Here is a 23,341-nt window from a genome sequence, read left to right on the forward strand (position 1 = left end):
TCTAATGACTCAGAGCTAGCCTGCATGATAGAATAGTCCATGTGAGTCCATGTACACCAATGTTAAGTGTTTGGGTCCATGACAGTCCTTCCTTCTTCTCTCTCGTCTCCCTTCTTCTCTCCCTTCTTCTCTCTCGTCTCCCTTCCTTCCTTATCTCTCGTTTATATTTCCTTTGATGTACTTTCTGCCTATTAGGCTCCCCGTTAGTGGTTTTATGCAGTTTAGATTCAGCACTCAAGTGTTTGCACCAGCATTTCATTTCTGCTCTCAATCACCTTGCCCACCTACATGTGCAAGATTTAAAGAAAGTTACCATGCGTTCTGATTAGCCTAGCTACCTTTTAATGATAATATGTGCCATTCCCAAATTACCCATCCTAGCATTTGTGACCCTTTCCTGGGTTTTGACCATAGTGATGACTTTCCTTGAACTCTGCTAAAAAAGTTTGCTAAAGTTTGAAAAATTACATATATACCATATTAAAGAATATTACAGGTTTATAGTGGAATATGTTTTATGTAATACAAGTTATCTGCAAATCAGGTTTTGCTATGTTTTTTTAATGAAATTATATATGATATAAACAGGGTTTAAAATTGCCTAAAGCAATATAAATATGCTGAATTGCAGGAAAATAAATTTCTCATGGGAATGAGCCAGCAGAATAGCAACTCAGACCTTTATGACCAATGTAAAAATCTGTACTTTAAAATGTCTCAATACCTATAGATGCCTAAGGTGCTGACATCTAGATCTAGATACATGGCAAAAGTGGTTTAATTAGCCAACCGGTTTTGTGCAGAACCAAATGAAAAATAATGAAAACCTATTTCTATGTTCAGAACTTTCAGGCATAGGTGACTTACAATGTAGTTATACTACTGTACCCAGTGTCTAAAGGAGACTATAGAGACAATGTTGGTGGCCAAACTAATGACTTGGGTAGATTCGCCCTGCAAAACTGTGCACTCAAACATACCGGTACTTCTGCCTGTCATGTCCAACCCTGATAGAGTGAGCTTTGTACATCCTCTGTTCATCCTTGAAATCGTATGGATGAGTCGCAAATCATACTACTAAAGTTTACCAATATACAACTACTATTATTTTACCAATAACATGAAAAATCTTTTCTATCCTAAAAATTGGATGGAGACATCAGTTTAAACAGAGGAAGATGCAAAGGTTGTAGGGAAGTTCCTGCTATTGAACCTTAACCTTATCTCTACCTTCAGCCTTAGGCAGTTGTACAGAATTCATTCTAGGGCTGAAATGACTAACTATTATTTTCCTGCACAATGTCAGCTTCTCACAGTGTTCATTAGTGAGTAGAGATGTTCTGTACACAAAAAGTCCAAATCAGGTCAAATGTGGCCGGACTGGTTGCAGAATATGAATTTTGTCAGAATTCGTATTTATTCATGCTCAGCTAATCTGGCTACTAGACGATAATAGCTGGTATTGTCTGGCAGCCAAATTTGATGCACCCTACGGTTCTTGTCAATGTACTGTTTAGCCAATCGTGCTGCCAGATGATGATAACTGTCATTGCCTGGTAGCCTTCTATACCCATCAATGACAGATAATGTCAGATCAGAACCTTGATTGCTTAAATTTAGATTTCCAAGCCAAGTTCAGAAAAGCTCTTTGATGACTTTGAAGGGAACTACTAGTTGGATAGAGCTTGCATCATGTCCAGGCTGCTAGAATTCAAGAAACATTTAACATTTTCTAACCCAGCCAAGCTTTCCCTGAAGCGTTCCTAAGATTACCAGCTCCTCCATACTAAGATCCATACATCAAGGCGTTTTGATATTTTTATACTTTCTCCTAACAATCTACTGCTACTATCAGAGCTAGAGGGCTTTGAGAGGAGTTCTGAGGCTGTGATGTTTTGAAAGCGCTATGTACAGCACCCTGCTGTCTCCTCCCACTATCCCTGATCTTCTTGCATTTCATAGACAGGAACAGTAAATTGGTGACGACATCCCTGGATCTTTAAGTAAGGTCCATAAAGAAAAGAAAACATTTTTATTTAAATTTTTCATTACCATGAATAATGAGGGGGGAATGGAGGAATTGGGAAAGGCAATATATAAGCAGATTAATTTTAATCTTTAGAAATTTGCTGTATATGCAAAAGTGTTCTGAACTACTTGGATTAAATATGCAGCGGTATAGCAAGAAATGAGAAAGCACACATAACTCATCAGGACAAAGTTTAGTCTTAAATATTTTATTTTCTCTGAAATAATGATAATATAGTGAACAGCTGAGTACTGTGTCAAACGGTGACCCAGCCTAATAGACTAGCAAACATAAATTAATGACTTTATTGAATTTGATTTCTCATTGCCCTGTTTTATATCAGCCATCTACAAGACACCCTTGCAGCTTTATCATAAATACACAGTGTAAACCTCTTTTACCCGTAACCTAGGCATGCAGTACTTATATACATTGTGTTTCCAGACCCTTCTGCTGTGTACAATGCGTTATGGCTCAGACATGTTTGCATGAGATTGTGCGTCTGTGACTGGCTTTAAATGCTCCGTAGGAGTCTGTGTTATTGGTGTGAAAGTGTTTAACATACAGAACACAAGCAAACTCATTTGGCAATAATTACAGAAATGGAAATGATTTCCAATTCCAGACATATATGTAGAAAATGCTTCATTTACCAGCAAAATGAAGAAATGTGCAGTAACATACTGACCAACCAGGAATCAGCATTTCATTTTTTCTGATTGATTTATACAGATATAGAATAATATTTGATTGGTTGCAATAAGTTAAATACCCATGAGTGCTCTTGGTGCCATTTTTTTAAATAAACCTAATAGTAATATTTGATGGCATGGTGGAAATATTTAGTAAAATGTACGATCCCACAGCAACAAACAAACCAGCATGATGAATAGTATAGTCAGACTGAAGTAGGCCTTAACAGCTGTGGGAAAAATAATAATGATAATAGGCTTACTACCCCCTTCTTACAACTAGAGAGCCTATATGTGGGTGACAACATTGCGAGATCCAGCGAGATCCTGGGACATTTTGAGCAGCTCAAATCTTAGACTGACGTCTACATTCCCCAGGACTTTTTCAGCAGGATGGCAATGTTGCCTCCTGCCATACAGAATTGTAAGTATAGTAATTACCCTTTTTTTCTCTACAGATGTAATTGCAACTTTTTGGGGGGAAAGTGGACCTTGCATGGAGTGCATAAGCTTTGATTTATATATCCCTCTGTACTGCACGTCATTACTCTTTAAACTCAGGTATTAAATAGTGAGTCCACAGTGTAAACTTGTGAGCTGATAGTTGGCCATGGTTGCTTATACTTAGTAGCTCAGTGTGTCTATACAAAGGTAAAGAAAATGTTTTTGTGATTTCATATTGCACATACAATAGGCATTCATTTACTGAGTAGAAACACCACTTAAAAATGCCCCACCAAAAACAGAATGCAACAAAAAACTTTGTAAAATCTAGATACCCTATTGTTGTTATTGGCAGTGTATTTGCATTCGTATTTTTTGTCGTTCAACATGTCGCAGAACATATTTCATTTGATAACATTTAATACTTTTGTATGAGTTTAAAGTGAACCCATGCTTTGCCCATAAAGAAAGCAAAGAGAAACACCAAGTAGTTCAAGGTATGGGGGAGTACATACTATCACATGAGAATGCTGGTGGTTGGTGATTTGTCCGGCTCTGTCATACTCGTGGCAAGCAGGGAACCCTCAGAGAAGTAAAAGCATCAAGTTGTGAACTTAAGCCTACATAGAGATTTGTGTTTTTGTTCAAGGAGAGTATGTGCTGCTGGAGAGCAGATAATTAAGTGAACTTTTTGCCCTGTCCCGCACAAGCAAAGCACATATTCTCTGTAAGCTTCTAAGGAGCTCATTACGGGAACTGGAAAGTGATAGCATAAAAGAAGTTTCCCGTGACAGTAAATCAAAATTCCTGTTTTATCTTTCCATAAAATGGAAATTCTGATCAATTGCTGATCTTTTAAAACAGTGGTTGCCTGGCTGTTTTTGTCTCCAATGACTTTAAAGAAGCAGTTGTTATAAACTGATAACTGGATAGGACATTTGAAAGCCAGACAACCAGAATTTTAACAAGGAGAAATCAGCAATGTTATTTTTCACATTCTATACGGGCAAGTTTTCTTTAAACTTTTTTAAAGCTAAACTTGAGTTCTGGCTTTCTATCAAGCTCACAACAGGAAACCAGTAATGGTGCACTGAAACCATCACACCAGTGATAAAAAAAATGTCTTCCACAATTTAGGATCATACACAGGAGAAGGGTTCCCATTGTCTGCTTAAGGTGCATCTCACATATTCCTTATTCCCCGGAGCTGGTTAATGTTCAGAATGAATTCCAGAGTAACAATGTATTCTAAGAATTCCAGAGTATTATCATTTTTTCGTCTCTGGGAATCCGCTTCGGTGTGTATGACAGGTCATAGAACCTCGGGAATTGCTGCCTGTAGAGATGGGCAAGGAAAAGGGTAAGAAAGAAAAAAGGACAGAGAGAGGAAGTCAATTGGCAAAAGATATAAGTATTATAGATAGACAAAAGAATAATACAGGTATGGCAGTACAGTTGGCAGGCAGAATTTTAGTTTAATTTTTATGAGTCAGTATATGGTATAAACCTCACAATTACATGGACGTGGCCCAAAAATATTAAAAAAAGATATATAAAGCTACTAAAACATTCACACTTCAATATATCCAAGAATACTTTGCAAATACAGCTAATTACTTGTGTCGTTAGTTGGATTTTGTTAGCTGTAATATCAAGTCCTAGATAAGGTAAACACTGTATTGGTTACATTCAGCCTGTCTGCAGTCTTCACTGCAACTGGGGACCGGGGCTGGGAACAGTACCATATTCATTCCTATTTGGTTCAGTGTCTTCATTCACAAAATCCAAAAATGCTGTTTTCAATGGCAAAGAAATCAAAGAAACTAAAAAAAATGGTAGAAAGCCTATGGCTGTAGATGAGCAATGAAGAGAAGACCCCAAAGTTTACATGCTGCTTTTTAATGTTGGATGATTGGAGAGATGAGGTCAGAAGAAGCTGAGCTCAAAATTGCAGGATTTACCTTTATCCTTCAGTTTATGATATATTTTACACCCTATATCAACCCATTATTTATGACTTCTGCATTAGGGGCATAAAATAAAAATCAATGCAACACTTTTAGGCAAAGAGGACTACTGGCAAAGGAGGGCAATGTTATTTGGTAAAATAACATATAAATAACAAATATTGGAGTAAAATTGTCATGATTAACTACATTTAAATACTCAAATTTGTTATTTATGGTTAATTCAAGTAACAAGTGAAGTTTTGAGAATTGATTCCTATTCATCATTATCTCTCAAGGAAACAACTGCTTTCTGTTTCCTTGTATTTTAGGTACAGAAGCCATAAAGCTAGATTTAATAAACCCGGAGAGTAAAATCTAATATTCCACATTACTAGTACAAAATATCTGTTAACTCTGATTTATTTTAAAAACATATCCCTTAATTCACTTATGAGCTATGAACTTAAAAAATAATATCTGATGAATGTTGAGAAGAACCATTTGTGAAGACTGTAAGAGTATTGTACATCAAAGCTCACTACTTGCCCTCTTTATTCTCTCCTTAGTCATTTTGTCAGCTGATTTCTGAGAGCAGTTACTTTCTGTGACCATGCACCTGCAATTCATTCTGCCAGCATTGCTTTGTCAGCTTGGTTACTGTTAGAGTGAATAGTAGATGTTAAAGGAGGGAACATAGATTCTCTTCCCGTCACTATACTACTGTAAAAAGTCACAAATCTGCTGATACAAACACTGTAGAAAATCTCATAAGTGATGCCCCATTCCCCTGAATTCCCCAAACACCAGCTCATCGCTTTCAAGTCTTGTTCAATTGCATATAATGCATCCACAATTTTACTAATCAGCAACTGCTATTATTAAGCATGCATCAGATCTACCTGTCAAGTAGAACGTATTATGTTTTGGTCAACCATATCTTGACTGCACACCATTTGTAACATGCTACACTACTTGATTTTATCTGTATAAAAATGAAAAAGGTTTTGGCAAACTTCCATAAGTGATGGAAGGTAAGTGCCTTTAATCAGGCGAAGACTGCAGGTTCTCCACTTATCCAAGTTTTGCACATTTTGGGCAACAAGTTTCAAGTTAAAGTATTTGTCAAGATGAATGGAAGCAGAAAATGTATAGTTTCCACCACTTTTCTACAGCTCTCAAAAATCACTACTACTAATACTAAAACACGTGCAATGGTTCTCGTCGGATAATCGGCATGTGTACAGTGGTCGTCGCCCATCTTCCAAACAACCAGCCTGGCGGATCCACGGACGACGAACGATCTTAATGGAAGTGAAGGGGGGAGAGCACAGAGGGGTGCCGCTCTGACGTTCTCGCCCTTCCCCTCTCCATAGAGCAGAACGGCGCTGTATGTACAGCACTCATTCATGCATTGTGCAGTCATTAGTCGTTGGAAAGGATCATAAAAGATCCTTTCTAACGACAATTATTGCACGTGTGTACAAAGCCTTTTGGTATTTGGTGATATGGTATTTATTATGGTAAAGTCATATAAGCTACTGTATATAACATTTATTATTCAGTGCTCAGTGTGGTGGTATGTTTTTTTTGTTCTAAAGTACAGAAAATCTAACTCTAGTCAAAAGGGTTTTGTTAATAACTAGATAAAGGGACATTTCTAAAACTTCAGTTATTGTTAACATAAACTCCCTAGCAAAATGTAATGCTAAACACAAAAAAGATTTGGCAACAAAAAACATATTTTTTATAGATTCCCTTTAGCTAAAGCTGACATACATGTCTTTGGCAAAGACCTGTACCAAAATCTCCATGATGCTCTTCCTGGTGAGACTTCTTACTGTAAATTTATGATCAATGCCTGCCAGGTACCTTTTTTAACAGAGACCTGAAAGCAGCTACCAGAAAAAGTAGATTAAAAGTCAACAGGGGGCATTCATGTTCTTTGCTCCTACGGGCTGTATATTGTGCCTAGTCAGAAATGTGTCTGCTTGTATATTCTGTTATGTTTTCTTCATCTAAGTCAGAATATGAGATCCCCATATCCTTACTCACCCTCTCCCTCCTTTCCCCAAGCTCCTCATTGTTCACATACTTTCAGTTCTCCTTCAGGGTTTCCCTCCCCATCAGTCTTCACTTCTTCCTCTGTTTTTTGGTCGTCTGAGTTAAGATTTTGCATTTTCTTTTTTCTAACACATTTTAGGATGACCAGGAAAAGAATGACAAGAGCCAAGAATCCTCCAACTGAAGCTCCAACCAAAACAGCAACCGTAGAATCCCTTTCTGGAGGAACTGAAAGATGAGAACATAAAAGAGGTAAACACACCTGGCCATAATGTCCAGAGGAACAATGAGCACTATGAAACAGATTTGCTGGGGACTAGTGTATGCATGCAGCCAAGTACATAGACGTCTATGTTTCATCTGGTTTTCTTTGCCCCCAAAAATATATACTGTCTATAAACAATTGGAAAAACATACCTTCTGTAAGGACCTCCAGACGAATCTTTCCTGTGCCTTTGTGTCGGTCTGGGGGATTCAGTACATAACAATGATATTCCCCTTCATCTTGCAATTGAACATTATGAATTGTCACAGTTAAGTCATTTTTGATGGGGTTTCCTGTAAATTCCACTCGGTTTTGAAACCGTTCAAGATGCTGGTTGATAATCTTCTTATCATACTGAATGAACTGTTAGTGGAAATTGTTAGTGGAAAAAAAAGTTATTGAAAGAAAAAGTAGGAAAGTAAAGTTGTAAAGATCAGTAAGGCAAGAGAAAGACACAGATATTTGACAAAGTTAGGGTTTGTAGTAAGAAAATTAGTAGAAAATTTCACTGGGATATTGCCAGCTCTTGGTTGTGCTAAATAGCTTGGGGTTAAATTGTTTTCTCCTGAGTATCGTAATGTCATATTTTTTTGTGACATGCTTTTGGACACCACACTAATGTTCCATACAGAAATTATCATTGTAAGGCACCATGTAATAATGGCTATATATCAACATCAAAATACATTTTATAGTAATGGCTTAGCAAACACGTGATAGCTCAAATCTGTTGATAACTAGGATCACTGGTCATTGCAATTAATGAGCCATACATGTAGAACAAAGTTATAGTATCTTCACAACCCCCAATCCTTTCCCTAATTCCCTTATTTGCACTGTGTTTGTGCTCTGTTACTGCCTTTGTAAGAGCTGGCACCAAAATCAGCATAGTTGGCAACTAGAGGGATCAATGGCTTCCCTTCCTTCGATGATGTGACAGGGCTCAGATCTAGTTTTTGGCTTTTGGCCTCAAGCACTGTTACAGGCACACTTTACCCGAAAGCACCAAGCAGTGTTGCAACTACAGGAAGGAGCCACGGGGGACCACTGATTAGGTGTATATGGGCAAGGTAAGAGTTTCCATTTATAGTACTTTTATTGCTTGTTCAGTCTGTGCACTGAGTACTTTTTTCTCATCCTTGCCTAATACTGCAAACAGGGTTTAATTGTTTTAAATACAATCCTAAAGATTCTAAAGGTTAAAGAATAAATATTTATTTTATTCAAGGTTATATTAGTCAGAAGTTTTAAGTTTTGGGCAACTTAACTTGATAATAAAGCCTGTATGTACCTTGCATATCCGCCATCAGTGTATAGGAGATGTTTTGAATAGATTTCTATTTCCTAATTTGTGCAAAAACGCCAATACAAGGCCAAATGCTAGAAAAGGTACAATAGTCATATGTTTAAATCTAAGTAGTTAGACCTGTTATTTTATATCACATCATGAATGTAGATAGATTCTGCACACCTCACATGTTCTTTTTTATTATTTCTAATACTTTCATTGTTACCCTAACAGAGAACATTTTATATTATTATATGCTGTTCTTTATGCTGTTATTTTCTTCTCCCCTGCAGTTTTCCTGTGTTTTCCATTTAATTTTCAGCTCTAGCGTCACTAACACCCACATTCTACACTCCTGCACCTGCTCTGCTAATTGACTGAGGAGGCCATCTCACCCACCTGCTCCATGTTCTTGTGCTCTATAAATCTGAGCATCAGGAAAGAAATGTTTGGTGTTATAGATGAATATGCCATGCTGACTAATTCAATACCCACTTCTTCTTTTCGGTGCTAGACATCATGCTAGGTTCCTTATGTTCCTTCCCACACTTTCATCTGCAGGTCTTTGTAGCACATTCCAGTAACATGGTGGGTTCTACTTACTGACGTATTGTTATTCTTTCATTACTTTCTGCCCACCCTTTGCAGAAAATGTTCATTTTTTTGTTACCTTTAGTCCTATTCACTAAAACCTCATTAATATCATTTAAGGAAAACTTTGCTTTTGTTGTATTAAAAATTCTTTATATTTCACCTTTACAAACACCAAAAATAACTGTGTTTACTGTGAAAAAATAAAAACATTTTCTCTTGAAAACTGTACTAAAGAAATAGGGAGACGTGATAAAGCGTAGCTTGGATATGGACATTACAATAGGTAGAAAGGTTCATCTTGTAAATGATAAAGCTTGTGATTACTGGAGATACATCATTTAGGATCTTAATGGCCAAATTTCTCAAACAACAGAAAGCTGTACCTGAGAGCTGGCTAAACTTTATATTCAGCAGCTATAGGATTAGCTCTAGCAGTTGAATTCCATCTCCAGGCTTTCTCTAGAGTTGGTGTTCCTTACCTTTGTATGAAAACCAAATTATAGGACTTAAGGTAACACCAAGCCGTTGATGTCTTTTGAAGTCATACCGGTAGCAAAGTGTCAGTTAAATTGACCTAAGAGGTTCACATTTTTCATGGTCCTCTGGTTGAGAAACACTGCTCAGCTGTTTAATGCCAGATATCTCTCGAAGTCCCAGCACTGCCTGCATAACTGCTCCATAAATCATTACTCTAGCTTCAACAATGCTACAAGGTAGTTTTTTTCTGATAAACCCTAATGAATGTAAGTGTTGGTTCTGTTCTGTAAATGTTCTATTTTGGTGGGGGATTACAATATTTTAACATATATTAACATGATGCATGAACATGTTAGTAGTTCCTGTAGTTATAGTGAAGTCAAAAACAGAAGAAAACTGCAATAAACAAAGAATTGTCATAAAAAGTAATCCCACCTGTTCACATCTATAGGAGCATAAACTTGTGCCCTATTCCTGGAAATACTTGGTTTTGAAGGGGCTGCAGTGTAAATGGGACGTATTTCAATGCCTAGTGGCCAGTTTGCTTTAACTCTTGCCACATAAATAACCAAAAATGTCTGAAAAAGTAGGCTTGGTATATCTACTTCTCTCCGCCTGCATTCCTGCATCTTCATTCTTCAACAGGCCAGAAAGTTTTGGAAGCCCAGTCCACGGCTGCGCTCTGTGGTTTCATCCACTGACCGTTACACCCCATCAGTACAAAGTAGTGTCATGACAATTCTTTGTTTAATGCAGTTTTCTTCTGTTTTTGACTTCAGTATAACTACAGGAAACAAAGAATTGTCATAAAAAGTTATCCCACCTGTTCACATCTCTGCACTGCAGTGCAATATTAAAACAAAGCCTCCACAAATTTTACTACTTCAATATTTTAGGGACCTTAACACAGAAATATAATAGCTATAAAGTGCACATGTAGCATAACATAGTATGCAACATATCCAGCAGACATTTTATTTTTGCAGCCAAGAATGTGCAAATTACATGCAAGGTAACTGACAATTTTAGTATTAGAGGTGCATGAACGAACAGCATTCTACACATGTAAATACTTTACTTTCACTAAATATAAATCTACTGGCCCTATGACACTACTTTGTACTGATGGGGTGTAACGGTCAGTGAAAGAAACCACAGAGCGCAGCCGTGGACTGGGCTTCCAAAACTTTTTGGCCTGTTGAAGAATGAAGATGCAGGAATGCAGGAGGCGGAGAGAAGTAGATATAACAAGCCTACTTTTTCAGACTTTTTTGGTTATTTCACTTATGTGGCAAGAGTTAAAGCAAACTGGCCACTAGGCATTGAAATACGTCCCATTTACACTGCAGCCATTTCAAAACCAAGTATTTCCAGGAATAGAGCACACGTTTATGCTCCTATAGATGTGAACAGGTGGGATTACTTTTTATGACAATTCTTTGTTTAATGCAGTTTTCTTCTGTTTTTGACTTCACTATAACTATAGGAACTACTAACATGTTCATGCATTATGGTAATATAATATGTTAAAATATTGTAATCCTAAGCAGGCAATCATCAGTCCCAACAGCAGTAATATGGGGGAGGTGGCCATCAATATGTATATAGAGACTTTTAATAAACAACCTGAATAATTTATGTTCAGTCAAACAGAACTTATCACATTATGATTTCTAGTAAATTTCAAGGAGATTGTAGAGCAGCAGAGAACAACAGCAGAGCATAACATATGTGGCCAGCTTAACTGTCTTCATGTTTAAACATCATGCCAGATACATAGATAGTTGGGTAGAATTTTAAAGGACAGGAGAAATGTATTAATACTGAAAAATGTATTAGTAGCCCAAATCTTGATTGTTTTACATGATTGTCTTTAGTTCCACCATAAAGGCTGTTGGTATCTTATTTGGGACAACATAAAATTACCAAAAATCCACCCCTAACTTCTCACAAGTCCCTACTACACAAAAGAAATCCTAATGTTGGCAAAACTAAACTGTAGTTCCCTATTAACAACCTGAAGCACAATCAAGCCAAAACATAAAATATGATAAAAACGCTATGCTACCTCGGGTTCTTGATTGTTTGAATTTTCATTTGAGATTCTAAAGCTCTCCATCATTTTTTCTATAATCAGGTACCACAAAACAAAGTAATATTTGTACTTCTGTTGCTTACCATTTGCTATTTTTTTCACACATAACAGTCTTCCCTGAATTTTGAATAAGCAAGATGAATCTGTTGTTGTTCTTTTACCTGGTACTGTATAGAGCAATCTGGTTTTTATTGTTCAAGTAAGTGCAACTCCTTTCTTGTTTATCCTTTTAGATAAATCATAACACTATAGGCTCTATTCATAAAGCAGGGAATCAGACATTCCCTCAAATATTACCTGGTGCAGAATCTTCCAGGTCCATGTGTTCTCCACCAGGTAATGTTCAAGGGAATGTCAGATTCCCTACTTTAAAAATAGATGCCTACAAGGGCCTTTTACATTTTATTTGCCTTTCTTTATTCCTTACATTGGCTGTTGATAAGCCTCTTGACAATTTATTAAAATTAAAAAAAAAAACAGAACTGGCAGTAATGGTAAAGAATGCATAGTCCTATATTTACATACAATACATCCTAATTATATCACATCATCGGCAAACCCTCATTCATCTCTGTGTGTATAAGCATTGTAGAGAAATTCATTTTCACAATTCACCACAACGCAGACATAAAAATACATAATTTGTTTAATTTTTAAGGTCTGGTGAACTTTACCTTCAGAGACCATGGTGAGAAAATCTCTCCCGCATACCTACTTTTGTTATACAGGTAGTCCCTGGGTTAAGGACATCTGACATACGGGTGACTCCCAGATACAAACGGTGCTTGTTTTGTACAGGACAGAGGCTTGAGGGGGTCGTTTGCATGACTTGCTGTTCTGCAAGCTCTTGTAACTCTTTAATGACCAAGACAAATTCTGCAGTTGATTCTTTTTGCATATCAAAGCACAGCTTGCTCCAGAAGGTAATGAGAGCCTAAGCTTCATAAAGTTTCTTGTTTTTTTTTTTGCTTTGATTTTTGCTTTGTTTGTGATTAGCTCACAGTGAGGATTTTATACAGTCGCTAACACCCCGCTGCCGAATATGTTGAGACAAATATCTGTCCTAATTGCATTTATTAAAATAATGTACCTGTTCTGACTTACATAACAATTCAACTTAAGAACAAAGTTACAATCCTTATCTCGTATGTAACCCGGGGACTACCTGTACTGTGGAATTTGTCCTAGCTACATTTTTCTTTGGAACACATATTTTTGTATTGACAAATTGGTGTTTGGGTAACATTACAAGTTACAGCAAGTAACTTTAGAGATAAGGTTGCCATTATCATCTTTCAATGTTTATTACATAAGTATTATAACTGCAAGCATATTTTAGACCAGTGTGGCTTAGATACACAAATCAACACAAAACACTCAAAGTCTGAGCATGTAAATTGCTCTACTATGCATGTCTAGACCTGAACATTGTTGGTAACACATTTTAATGACTCAGCAATGGTCACAGAAGGACAAGATGAAACAACACATATCAGTTTTCTTTACTTGGGTAAAGTAGTAATAAGACATTCAAATAATAGGAAGGCATTAATGGGATTGAGGACCAATGAAAGAAAAAATGTCAACATGGTGGAGATGGAATTAACAGGGTTAATTGGTTTGAAAGACAATGAAGGTTTATTTTAAAGAACTAGACAATGGGAATAGATGTGCACTGACAAACATTTTGTTCAGTAATGGCACAGAAATGGTATACTGGAATACACTGAACTGGTACAGTTCCACGACATCAGGATGGTGTAATAAACATACAGGGATCAACAGCTCTCACCGTCTCTTCTGTACAGTTGTCACAGCCCTGGTATGTCCAGTTCATAGAAAACTGTTTAGTATCCATCTTGTAACAGGAGTTGAAGTTGCAGGGCAGTCGTATGTCGGTTCCATTTAGAGCATAGACAACTGCAGGCGCGGTGACCTCCATACCGGAAGCGGGAACTGGACACATACAATTATTGGTGAATATAAACTAGATATCATTGAAGATAACTGACTTTCACCTGTATATGTAAGGCAGTAGCACATACAAAAATAAATCTAATACTAGCTATGGACTTTCTACAATGAAGAAATACTGTGTGCACTATGTCTGAAAACACATTTTGCACTCCAGTACTAAAATACATCCAAACAATTGTTAAATGATTAATGAAGTGATTTGCCAAATAATGATTCAAATTAATAGACATGGCATTATGTGTTGGAATAAATTACATTTTAAAGTATTGGTGCACTCAAAACTGGCATTTTAGTTATGTGTATATGCCAATGGGCTTAATTCACAAACCAGCTTATTATGTCTCTCGGGGACATGGCCAACATGTTTCTATGGGGATTCTGTGAAGAATCTAAAATGTAGCTTCATTAAGCTAATATGAGAAGTAGAGGGGTTTTAATGTCTGTATTAGGCTGAGTTAAAAGGGGGTTGATGGAGCAGAGAGACAGTTTGTGAGATTAGGATATAGGTGGCAGTTAATGTGGGGGAAACCAATGGAGCAGAGGAACTGTTCTAGGAAGTAGGGTGCAGGTGACAGGGGGCAGATAATGTGGGGGAAACTAATGGAGCAGAGGAACTTTTTATTAGAGTAGGGTGCAGGTGGCAGATGATGTATGGGGGATGCCTATGGAGTTAGAGAGAGACACTGATAGAGCAGAAATGTTCCAGAGAGCAGGGTGCAAGTGGCAGGGGACAAATGATGCAGAGGGGGCAGTTATGGAGTTAGAGTAAAGTGCAGGTGGCAGGAGACAGATGATGCAAGGAAAACAATTATGAAGCTACAAATGGAGCAGAGGAACAGTTTGTGAGAGCAAGGTACAGGTGGCAGGGGACAAATGTTGCAGGAGGGCATTTATGGAGGTAAAGAGAGCACTAATGGATCAGATGAACTATTTCTAAGAGCACTGTGTGGGTGGTAGGGGGTAAATGTAGGAGACAACAATGGAGCAAAGAGACTTTTTCTTGGAGCAGAGTGGAGGTGGAAAGAGACAGATGACACAAGGAAAATACTAATGTTGCAGGAGGGCATTTATGGAGTTAAAGAGGGCACCAATGGAGCAGAGGAACTTTTTCTAAGAGCATGATGCGGGTTGTAGGGGATACCAATGGAACAAAGAGACTGTTTCTTCGAGCAAAGTTGCCGAAGACAGATGACACAAGGAAAACCCTTATGAAGGTAAAGAAGACACTAATGGAGCAGAGGAACAGTTTTTGAGAGCAAGGTTCAGGTGGTAGGGACAAATGTTGCGGTGGGGAGTCACTTATGGAGTTAAGAAGGGCACCTATGGGGCAGAGGAACTGTTTCTGATAGCATGATGCAGGAGGCAGTCGACAGATGACGTAGGGGAGAACACTAATGGGGGACACTAAGAAGAGGCATTTCTTAAATGACAGAGTGCAGGAACGACACCAATGGAGACATTGTTTTTGAGAACAGAGTGCACTTTGTAGGTGGAGAGAAGATACAGATGGGAGACTTATGGAGCGAAAGAATGAATTATCAGAGCCCATAGCTGACCTTAGGGTGTCCGGGGGCTGACAGAAGTGGGTATGATCTCAATGTAATGCACTGATTCAGAGAAATGTCCAGTGTACCTAGGAAGACACTTGCCGATAGTGATAGGTGTAAACAAAGGGCGATTTGGAGCAGGTCAGTGTTAGTGGCTGCGTTTCCAATCACTATCCTTGGATTTTAATTTCCATTTATTTTTAAAATTAAAGGATTATAGAGAATGCGGTAGGATGAGGTTGGTTCCTTCCCTGTATGAGCATGGGGAAATTATATTACTGGAGTGTTTAGGAAATATAAAACCTCAGTGTCTGAATAAGGTATTTAACACTAATAATTCTAATTTTTTAATTTCTTGCTAAATGAGTCATGAATTTTTGCACTTTACAATATTTCAGGACCATGGACAGCATAGGCATACATAGCAGTTTATTCTAGTATTTTTAGACCATTTAGTAACTTTAAAACTGAACTCCAGCCTTACTCTTTATCATTATTTTCATATACACAATTAGCTTCTCACAGTGGACATTAGAACCTGCAGCACAACAGATGGAGCCCATCTTATTTCCTGTTTGATGGATATCCGATAGTACCTAGCCCTCCTCAGATGAACTTTCCTTGGTCTTTTTCTTTCATTATTTTAATTTCATTTATTTAAATCATGGGCTCAGCAACATATATGTACCTAGGGGTACATATGGGTGTCACCACAATTTCTAGTTGTTTCAGGAAGCAATGTAAAGCGCTCTACAGGTCCTACCCACCAGCCATGATCTACCTGCATTGCAGAGACTTGACAGATGATGTTGATTATGCCAATCAATAAATAATAAGGTTTGTATTACAAAATGGAACCGTTTTACTTTTAGTATGTTGATTGGGGGTACAGTGTAAACAAACCAGTATTAGCAGATTAAACTTTAATTTAAGCATTTATTTTAAAGTTTGGTTACAAACAGGCAGTGTTCCTAGGGCTGAATGTGCAACTCAGCAGATAGGTTCAGCTAATTGATAATTATAACTCACCTTCTTTTCACCCCCTTCTCCATTTAGAAGCAGAATACAGTTGTTATTTAATATCAATATATAAATAGTTTTATTCTTTTTGGTAATTTTACTAGAACAGTATACTTGGGCACCAAAACTTTGTTTGCCAGACATTTCCTGATTTTAAAGTTGCAAAACAATTGCCTGAATATTCAATGCATGTGATTTCAGTAGGTAAGGTTTTCATTGTAGGACTTTGTTGAAACTATAGAGGAGGGTTGGTGCTGTCAGTTCAACAAATATATGTCAAGTTTAAACCCTTTCAGGCAATGACTTTTAATACAGATAATGTTTTAATGTAATCCTTAGATATTAAATAATTTCATATGTGCACTTCCAGCACTCCTGTGTATATTTGTATAATCCTCCTGCAGCCTAGATCCTTACTTACTGCATTGTCAGTGAGCCTGTCCCTGCGCCATAAGGAAATCTGCAGCGTCAGCCTCTCTCCACTTTTATTAAAGTGCAGCATCAGTGTGACCTTGCAGCACTTCCAGGAACACTGAATCAGATTTTTACAAACCAGAGCCCATTCCTGCTAAATACTGCAGGGTCAGCATAATAATAATATACATGCAATTATAATTCAGCTTATTGGTTTATTGTATTTGTGATTTTTGCTTCTTTAAAAAAAACTTCTTTTTACTTTTAAAGTCTGATCATTTTTACCAAATGGTTTCATCACTTTTAGTTCAGTGTCATTTCTCTCGTTTGAATATGATATTGATTAAAGATAACCATTTCTGATATTGTGTTGCACTTTTTATGTTAACAAACTTTGTCTTTTCTTATGCAGGATCTCCTCTCTGCACTTCACCCCCCTCCCTTGTACTTTGTCCCAGTGATTGGTGCACTGCGGGTTTATTCTGGACGCCTTTTTTTTGCTGCACATTGCAGATTGGGTATCTGGCGCAGAAAGGGTTAAGGGCTCTCTCATGGAGCCTCATTTTATTGATGTCCCTCCTGCAAAGCTCCAAAATCAGAAGGATAACTGTAACAGATACTCCATTATTGAAAGATCAATATCTACTCTCTGATGAGTCAAGTTAAAAAGGGGAGGAAACTGCATTACAGTAGAAGGTGGGGCAGATGGTTAGTGTTTGCAGCATTGGGCCCATATCAGGCATTTAACTCATTTATTTAAACAGGGAGGGCTGAATCTAACAGCATTTCTGTAATATGATTAATATTGCACAATTATAAAACATTATATATAAGCTATATAATCTTCAGCACACCTGGCTATTGAATATGTGATTTTTGTGGGTGTGTTGTATTTACGCATGCTCCCATGCATGCACATGCCACACATGTACAGACACACAGATGACATGAAACAGATGACCTTTGGTTAATTGGAGAATATTATATATATATATATATATATATATATATAGATACTATATATAGTAATATATATACTATATATATTATATATATACTATATATATTTTATATATATATATATGTTTATAGCAAAAAATATATATACTATAAAATACTAATTAATATAGTATGCCGTCTGATTTGGATCTAACACAGAAAGAGAAGTATAATTGATGATGATCTTCATATGCAATACATATTGTTGATCAATATGATTTATATATAAATGTCATCAACCCCAGCGCTGCGTATTATGTTGGCGCTATATAAATCGTGTTTAATATTAATCTGTGTACATAACAGTGTCCTGAGCAGATCAGTATTAAATTGTAAATGTTTTTCCTCTACCTGAAGCCCTCCCCTACCCCAAAAAATCCCAAATTCTCTCCGTCACTCTCTATTCATCCAATACAAGGCCACTCCTACATCCTCATCAGTTTTATTTTTTTATTAGACCAATGTATGCAGAAAATAAATCCTAAATATTGATATTTATGAAAACAGATGAGATATAATAAAATATAATGCAATAAATAAAGGCGATCCAGTGATTTTTATCATCACTGCAATCAATATTATTATATTAAATAAAAAAATGGAATTTTTTTTATTATCTGCATGCTGTATTGTGAATTAAAATATTTTTTAAAATAGATATCAAGGTGACGGATGAATGGCGTTATAGATTACCCCCATCTTGGCATGGAAAGGGTTAATAAAAAAAAAAAAAACAAGTGTGCAGAGGGTGGCAGTGCATTGCGGCAGATGTACATCCAGCTGTGCATGCAGAACTAGCCATAAAACTTACCCAGGAGGCCGAGTGCCAGTGTTACCAAACTTAACCCAGGGGGTGCTGGGGGCTCTCTCCTGCCCATGGCCTGGGAGGGGTGAGGGGGGTCTCCGGCTGCTGTCCTGGAATATATCTATTTATATCATGTAATTTTTGCCTGGATGGTGCAGCTCTGACAGCACAGTATAGTCAATATGGCCGTATCTGGCTACAGCAGAGATGCAGGAGGGTTGGGGGTGGTGTGTGGTGGGAACACTTGATTTTATGGTTGGCAGATTTCCTGAAATGATGCAGGAGGGTGAAAAATAAAGTTTTTTTTTTATTTGTAATCCTTATAACTATGTTTGGATCATGATTTTATTTCACTTCTAGTTTGTATATAATACATTTTAAAATCAGAGGATATATATAAATAAATGCTAAGTATAAATAATAATCCACAGGCTCTGCAGCATCTTTTTTTTTCTCCCTTCCATGTAGAAATTTACATCAGTGTGTAAAGTATAGAACATAAAAAGAAATATATTAAGTAGAAATATACTGAGCATTATAAGATGCTTTGTTTTTGTTTAATAAAGATGGATGTGCTGTGTCCTTAATAAAGTATTATATTATTATTATTATTATTATTATTATTATTAATAATAATAATAAAGAGGATTTATATAGCGGTAACATATTACACAGCGCTGTACATTAAATAGGGGTTGCAAATGACAGACAAATACAGACAGTGACACAGGAGGAGAGGACCCTGCCCGAAGAGCTTACAATCTAGTAGGTAGGGGAATTACCACACAATAGGAGGGGAGATATGTATTGCTGGGAAGTAGTGACGGTTTCAAAAGACAGAAGAAGTATTATACATTGTTTTTACTTGTTAAGTGTGCACTTTGTAATGCGCAACCCCTATTGATTGCACAGTGCTGTGTTACATGTAATAATAATAATAATAATAAAAATAATACATTCTTAATAGATGCTTTATATGTAACACATGCACAATAGTACTGATCACCTTCTGAAAATATCTTGTGAGCATTTTTCCATTACAGGTATATGAAATATTAATTTTGCAAAGATAAGATGCAGACATATCAATATTTTGCAGATGAAATGCACTTAAGGAAATCCTAAAGTAGTTTTGATTCCCTTATGGGACAACATATGGCTTTCTAGCAGTTGCATTCTTCTTCAGAAAGGAAGGATAGACTATGTGAAAGCTATGTACAGGGTTATTTAGAGATATTGGTGGGTTATTATTACACAGTATTGATATAGCACCAACATATTACACAGCGTACTATTGCAAAACCAACAAATTACTTTTTACCGGTTTAAAAAAAATAAAAAGATTTGGTCAGCAGTTTTCATTTATTTCTTCATATTTTAATAATACACAAAACCAATCCCCATTACTCCCAAAGGAGTAAACATTATTAACTTAATCATATATTCATAATAATGGTAAAATATAAGTTTTAATGGTAAGATATAAGTTTTAGTTTCTGATACCACATAGAATCTAGAATATGTTAGGGTGCAACAGGGCTGTTTACATGGGAGTTTTATTGTATTGTACATATTGTATGATGATAGATTCAGCTGGAAACCACTCAGCTTTAGAGAAAAATTTTAGGTTTGGGAGGACACTTCTCCATGAAGGTGCCCCTACCCAGTGTTTCCCCTTCCCCATAAGGAAGTTCGCTGTAGCCCCCCAACAATACTGACAGTCACTGAATGAAAAAGGCCACTATACTGATCCCCAAAGAACTCTCAACACCGTCCCCCCAAGCACCTGTATAGTATAGTAAAATCTAAGCTAATTACTAGAGATGGATAAAGAGATGCTTAAAAATCTGCCATTTCACAAGTTTTCAGGAATCTGCCAATGAACAAGAATTTAACACACACCAGTCTGGTCCCAATCGAACAGAACCCCCTCCTCCTGTTTTGTTGATGTAGCCTTGGTTTCACATTTTAGCTCCTAAAGCCATTACCCTGCATCCTGGGCATCCATGAACTAACCAGAGCTTGGGAATCTTCCAGTGTTCCAAGGTTCAATAATATAATGAATCTCTTTGAGATATATGTATTTGTTCTCCATATTCAAGTCAGAGCATGAGGGTTTAAATGTTTCAGAACTTTCAAAGGACAATGTGAGTCCATCTCACTACATAACCTACTTTGTGCCACAAGCAACTATTCCAAGACTATACAGCAGGGGTTGGCAAACTCCGGCCTTTAGGCCAGATACGGCCTAGCCAGTAGTCTGTTCTGGCCTAACGCCCACCCCCACCACCCCCCCGGTCGATCGCCTAATCCCACCTGGCACGGATCGGTAACCCGCAGCTCTGGAGCCACATGTGGGGGTAAGTGGACAAACCCTCTCCTCCATATGCATTGTGGAGGAGAAGGATTTCCTTTCAGCAGAGTTCCTGGTGGGGGCCATCAGCACGGGATTTGAGAGAAAGTCTGGCCTGGTGTGCCCTTTTGACCTGCTAAAATGGCCCAGTAGCTAAAAAAGTTTGCTGACCCCTAAAATACAGCTTCCAAGCCCTGATAAAAAAAGCACCTGAACTCTTTAAATGCAATGAATGTTAGAAAGATTCTTAGTTCCCATCATGTATGGTATTGCTATCTGCGCTTCTTCTTGGCACAATAACTCTCATGAAAACAGTTTAGGAATTCCCCTACTTTTTTCAGAGATTTCCTCTAATTTCATGTTGGGTCAGTAACACAAGCAGGGGATGAAGCTACTTGAAAATAAAGACACATACAAATATGTTGACAAATGATTTTAACTCTTGTCTGCTCCAAAAAGTTTTCCTAAATCCACTTCAAGGTGTCTGAACTACCAGCCTGTGTTGTAGCCTTTGTGTGATACATGATAAACAGCTCCATGGTTGATTCCAGGTGTACAGGATGCTGAAACAATTGCACTGGCAAGAAAAAGAAAAACAAAAGAATTAACTAGTGATTCTTCCTTGACTAAACACACTTTACAATTCATAAAAAACCACAGTGAGAAAATCTGCAAATGACAGTGTTTTTTTCCTCTCATAAAAAGACTTTCATAAACAAATAGCGGTGGATTGCTGACAGACCAGATTTTTAAAAGGTCTTTAATCTTTAACAGCTACCCTGGAATGTCATTAGAATATTGAATAATGCATTTACTTCAGGTATTATGTAATCAGTTTTGTTTTTTTGTGTTCTTCAGCGTTTATGGATAAAGTGCACCACAAAAATATTTTTTTTTTATTTTTATTTAGGTATCCTAAAAACTAATCATTATGGATGTTGTGGTCTCTACAATATAATATTTGTGTATATTGTGTGATTTTAGAGAATTTATTGTATATATTGTGTAATATTAGTGTTTTGTGTATTATTAGTGAATATCCTCAAAGCTTTGTGTTTCCCTCTGAATCTTGTTCTAAGTATCTCTCTTCAGGTGCCCATCCTTTAGCTTCTTCAAGTCCTTATCCACAGGGAATCTAGCCATCCCCTCAATGGTCCAAACTTTATCCTTCGGCCCAGCCAGACCCCGGGGCAGCAGGGCCTTCCTGCCCTAAATCCCTTAGCTTCTTTAGTATTCCATGGTGAAGGCCAACTTGGCTCAGTTTTTCATATATTTACCTTGTCAGAAGCCTGCCCAAAAAGGTGCCAATCATTGGAATAGGTCCAAACAAGTAATGCACCAGGGTAGTAATTAGCCTTTATCTAACCAAAGCTGGGTTGCCCCCCTTCCATGACAGAATATGGCCAACCACCACTCCCCAAGGAGAACTAATTCTACATCTGTCCAGAATGCACTAAGATTACCCTTAACCCTAACGAGACCTCACTATACTAAAGGGGTGCTATGCGGATAACCCTTCTCCTGTTTGAAAAAACATCAATATTATAATTTTTTTTAATAATACTTAAAGCTAAAATCTTGGCTGCTTTTGTATGAAACAACAAAATCTCCATCCAAATGTCCTGTTGCTAATCTGAATCTGTGGTCACGTGAGTTTTCATGTCTTTTCTATTCTTCAGGGCAGGGCTCTTCTTTGGGTGTCCTTATCACCACATGTGCCACATGGACCTAATGGCTATACAATAGCAGGGTCCCTTTCAGGATCCAGAAGAAAGTCAGCAGACAATGGTATCTGCACCAGGGGCCCATGAAGGTTCAGCAGGCACAGCTAGCTGATCTTGCACCCAAGCAAACATTGATGAGAAATCTCTGACAGAAGATTCAGGGGAATATTAAATGCAACAGAAGGTATTAGGTAGAAGGTAGAATGTAGAAAGAAAAATATGTTTTAAAACCAGATGATATGGTCTGACTGGAACCCATATTACTCTGCACACATCTAACCAAGATTATTACTAATGTGTAGCTCTGATACGGTCGAGCAAGTGTAGAAATCAACTTTTTTGTTTGTTTGCCAATTCTTGTCCTTTATTCTGTGTTACATTATGTACTGCCCCTTCCATTCCCTGTGTACCTCCAAAGCTTTTCTCCAATAAGGTTTCTGGAATGCATGCACAGTCCAAGCTTCCTGTTGTTGGGAGTGTTAATGAGAATGCTGCATAACATACCAGAATATAGAAAACTTTGTAAATAAAGGATACTCTATTACTGCTATTGTGAAACAATTACAACTATTCAATAAAAGTATATCCCCTTGTACTGCTGTTATCCC

General features: G+C 37.3%; 1 protein-coding gene across 2 annotated transcripts; it reads right to left on the reverse strand.

Moving 5' to 3' along the window:
- Positions 1–2,221: 2,221 nt before the first annotated feature.
- SCN2B (sodium voltage-gated channel beta subunit 2) lies at positions 2,222–18,852 on the reverse strand. Of its 2 annotated transcripts, none has more exons than XM_072425811.1 (5): positions 18,663–18,852; positions 13,687–13,850; positions 7,593–7,803; positions 7,207–7,403; positions 2,222–4,501 (listed from the first exon to the last, which is right to left on the reverse strand). In XM_072425811.1, the coding sequence occupies exons 1-5, from the start codon at positions 18,727–18,729 to the stop codon at positions 4,478–4,480; spliced, it is 663 nt and encodes a 220-aa protein (XP_072281912.1). In that variant the 5' UTR covers positions 18,730–18,852; the 3' UTR covers positions 2,222–4,477. The 2 variants fall into 2 exon arrangements, with proteins under 2 accessions (XP_072281912.1, XP_072281913.1); XM_072425812.1 differs by having other exon boundaries at positions 7,167–7,403.
- Between the last annotated feature and the right edge of the window lie 4,489 nt (positions 18,853–23,341).

Source organism: Pyxicephalus adspersus, chromosome 11, assembly GCF_032062135.1.
Source record: "Pyxicephalus adspersus chromosome 11, UCB_Pads_2.0, whole genome shotgun sequence".
Taxonomy (NCBI): domain Eukaryota; kingdom Metazoa; phylum Chordata; class Amphibia; order Anura; family Pyxicephalidae; genus Pyxicephalus; species Pyxicephalus adspersus.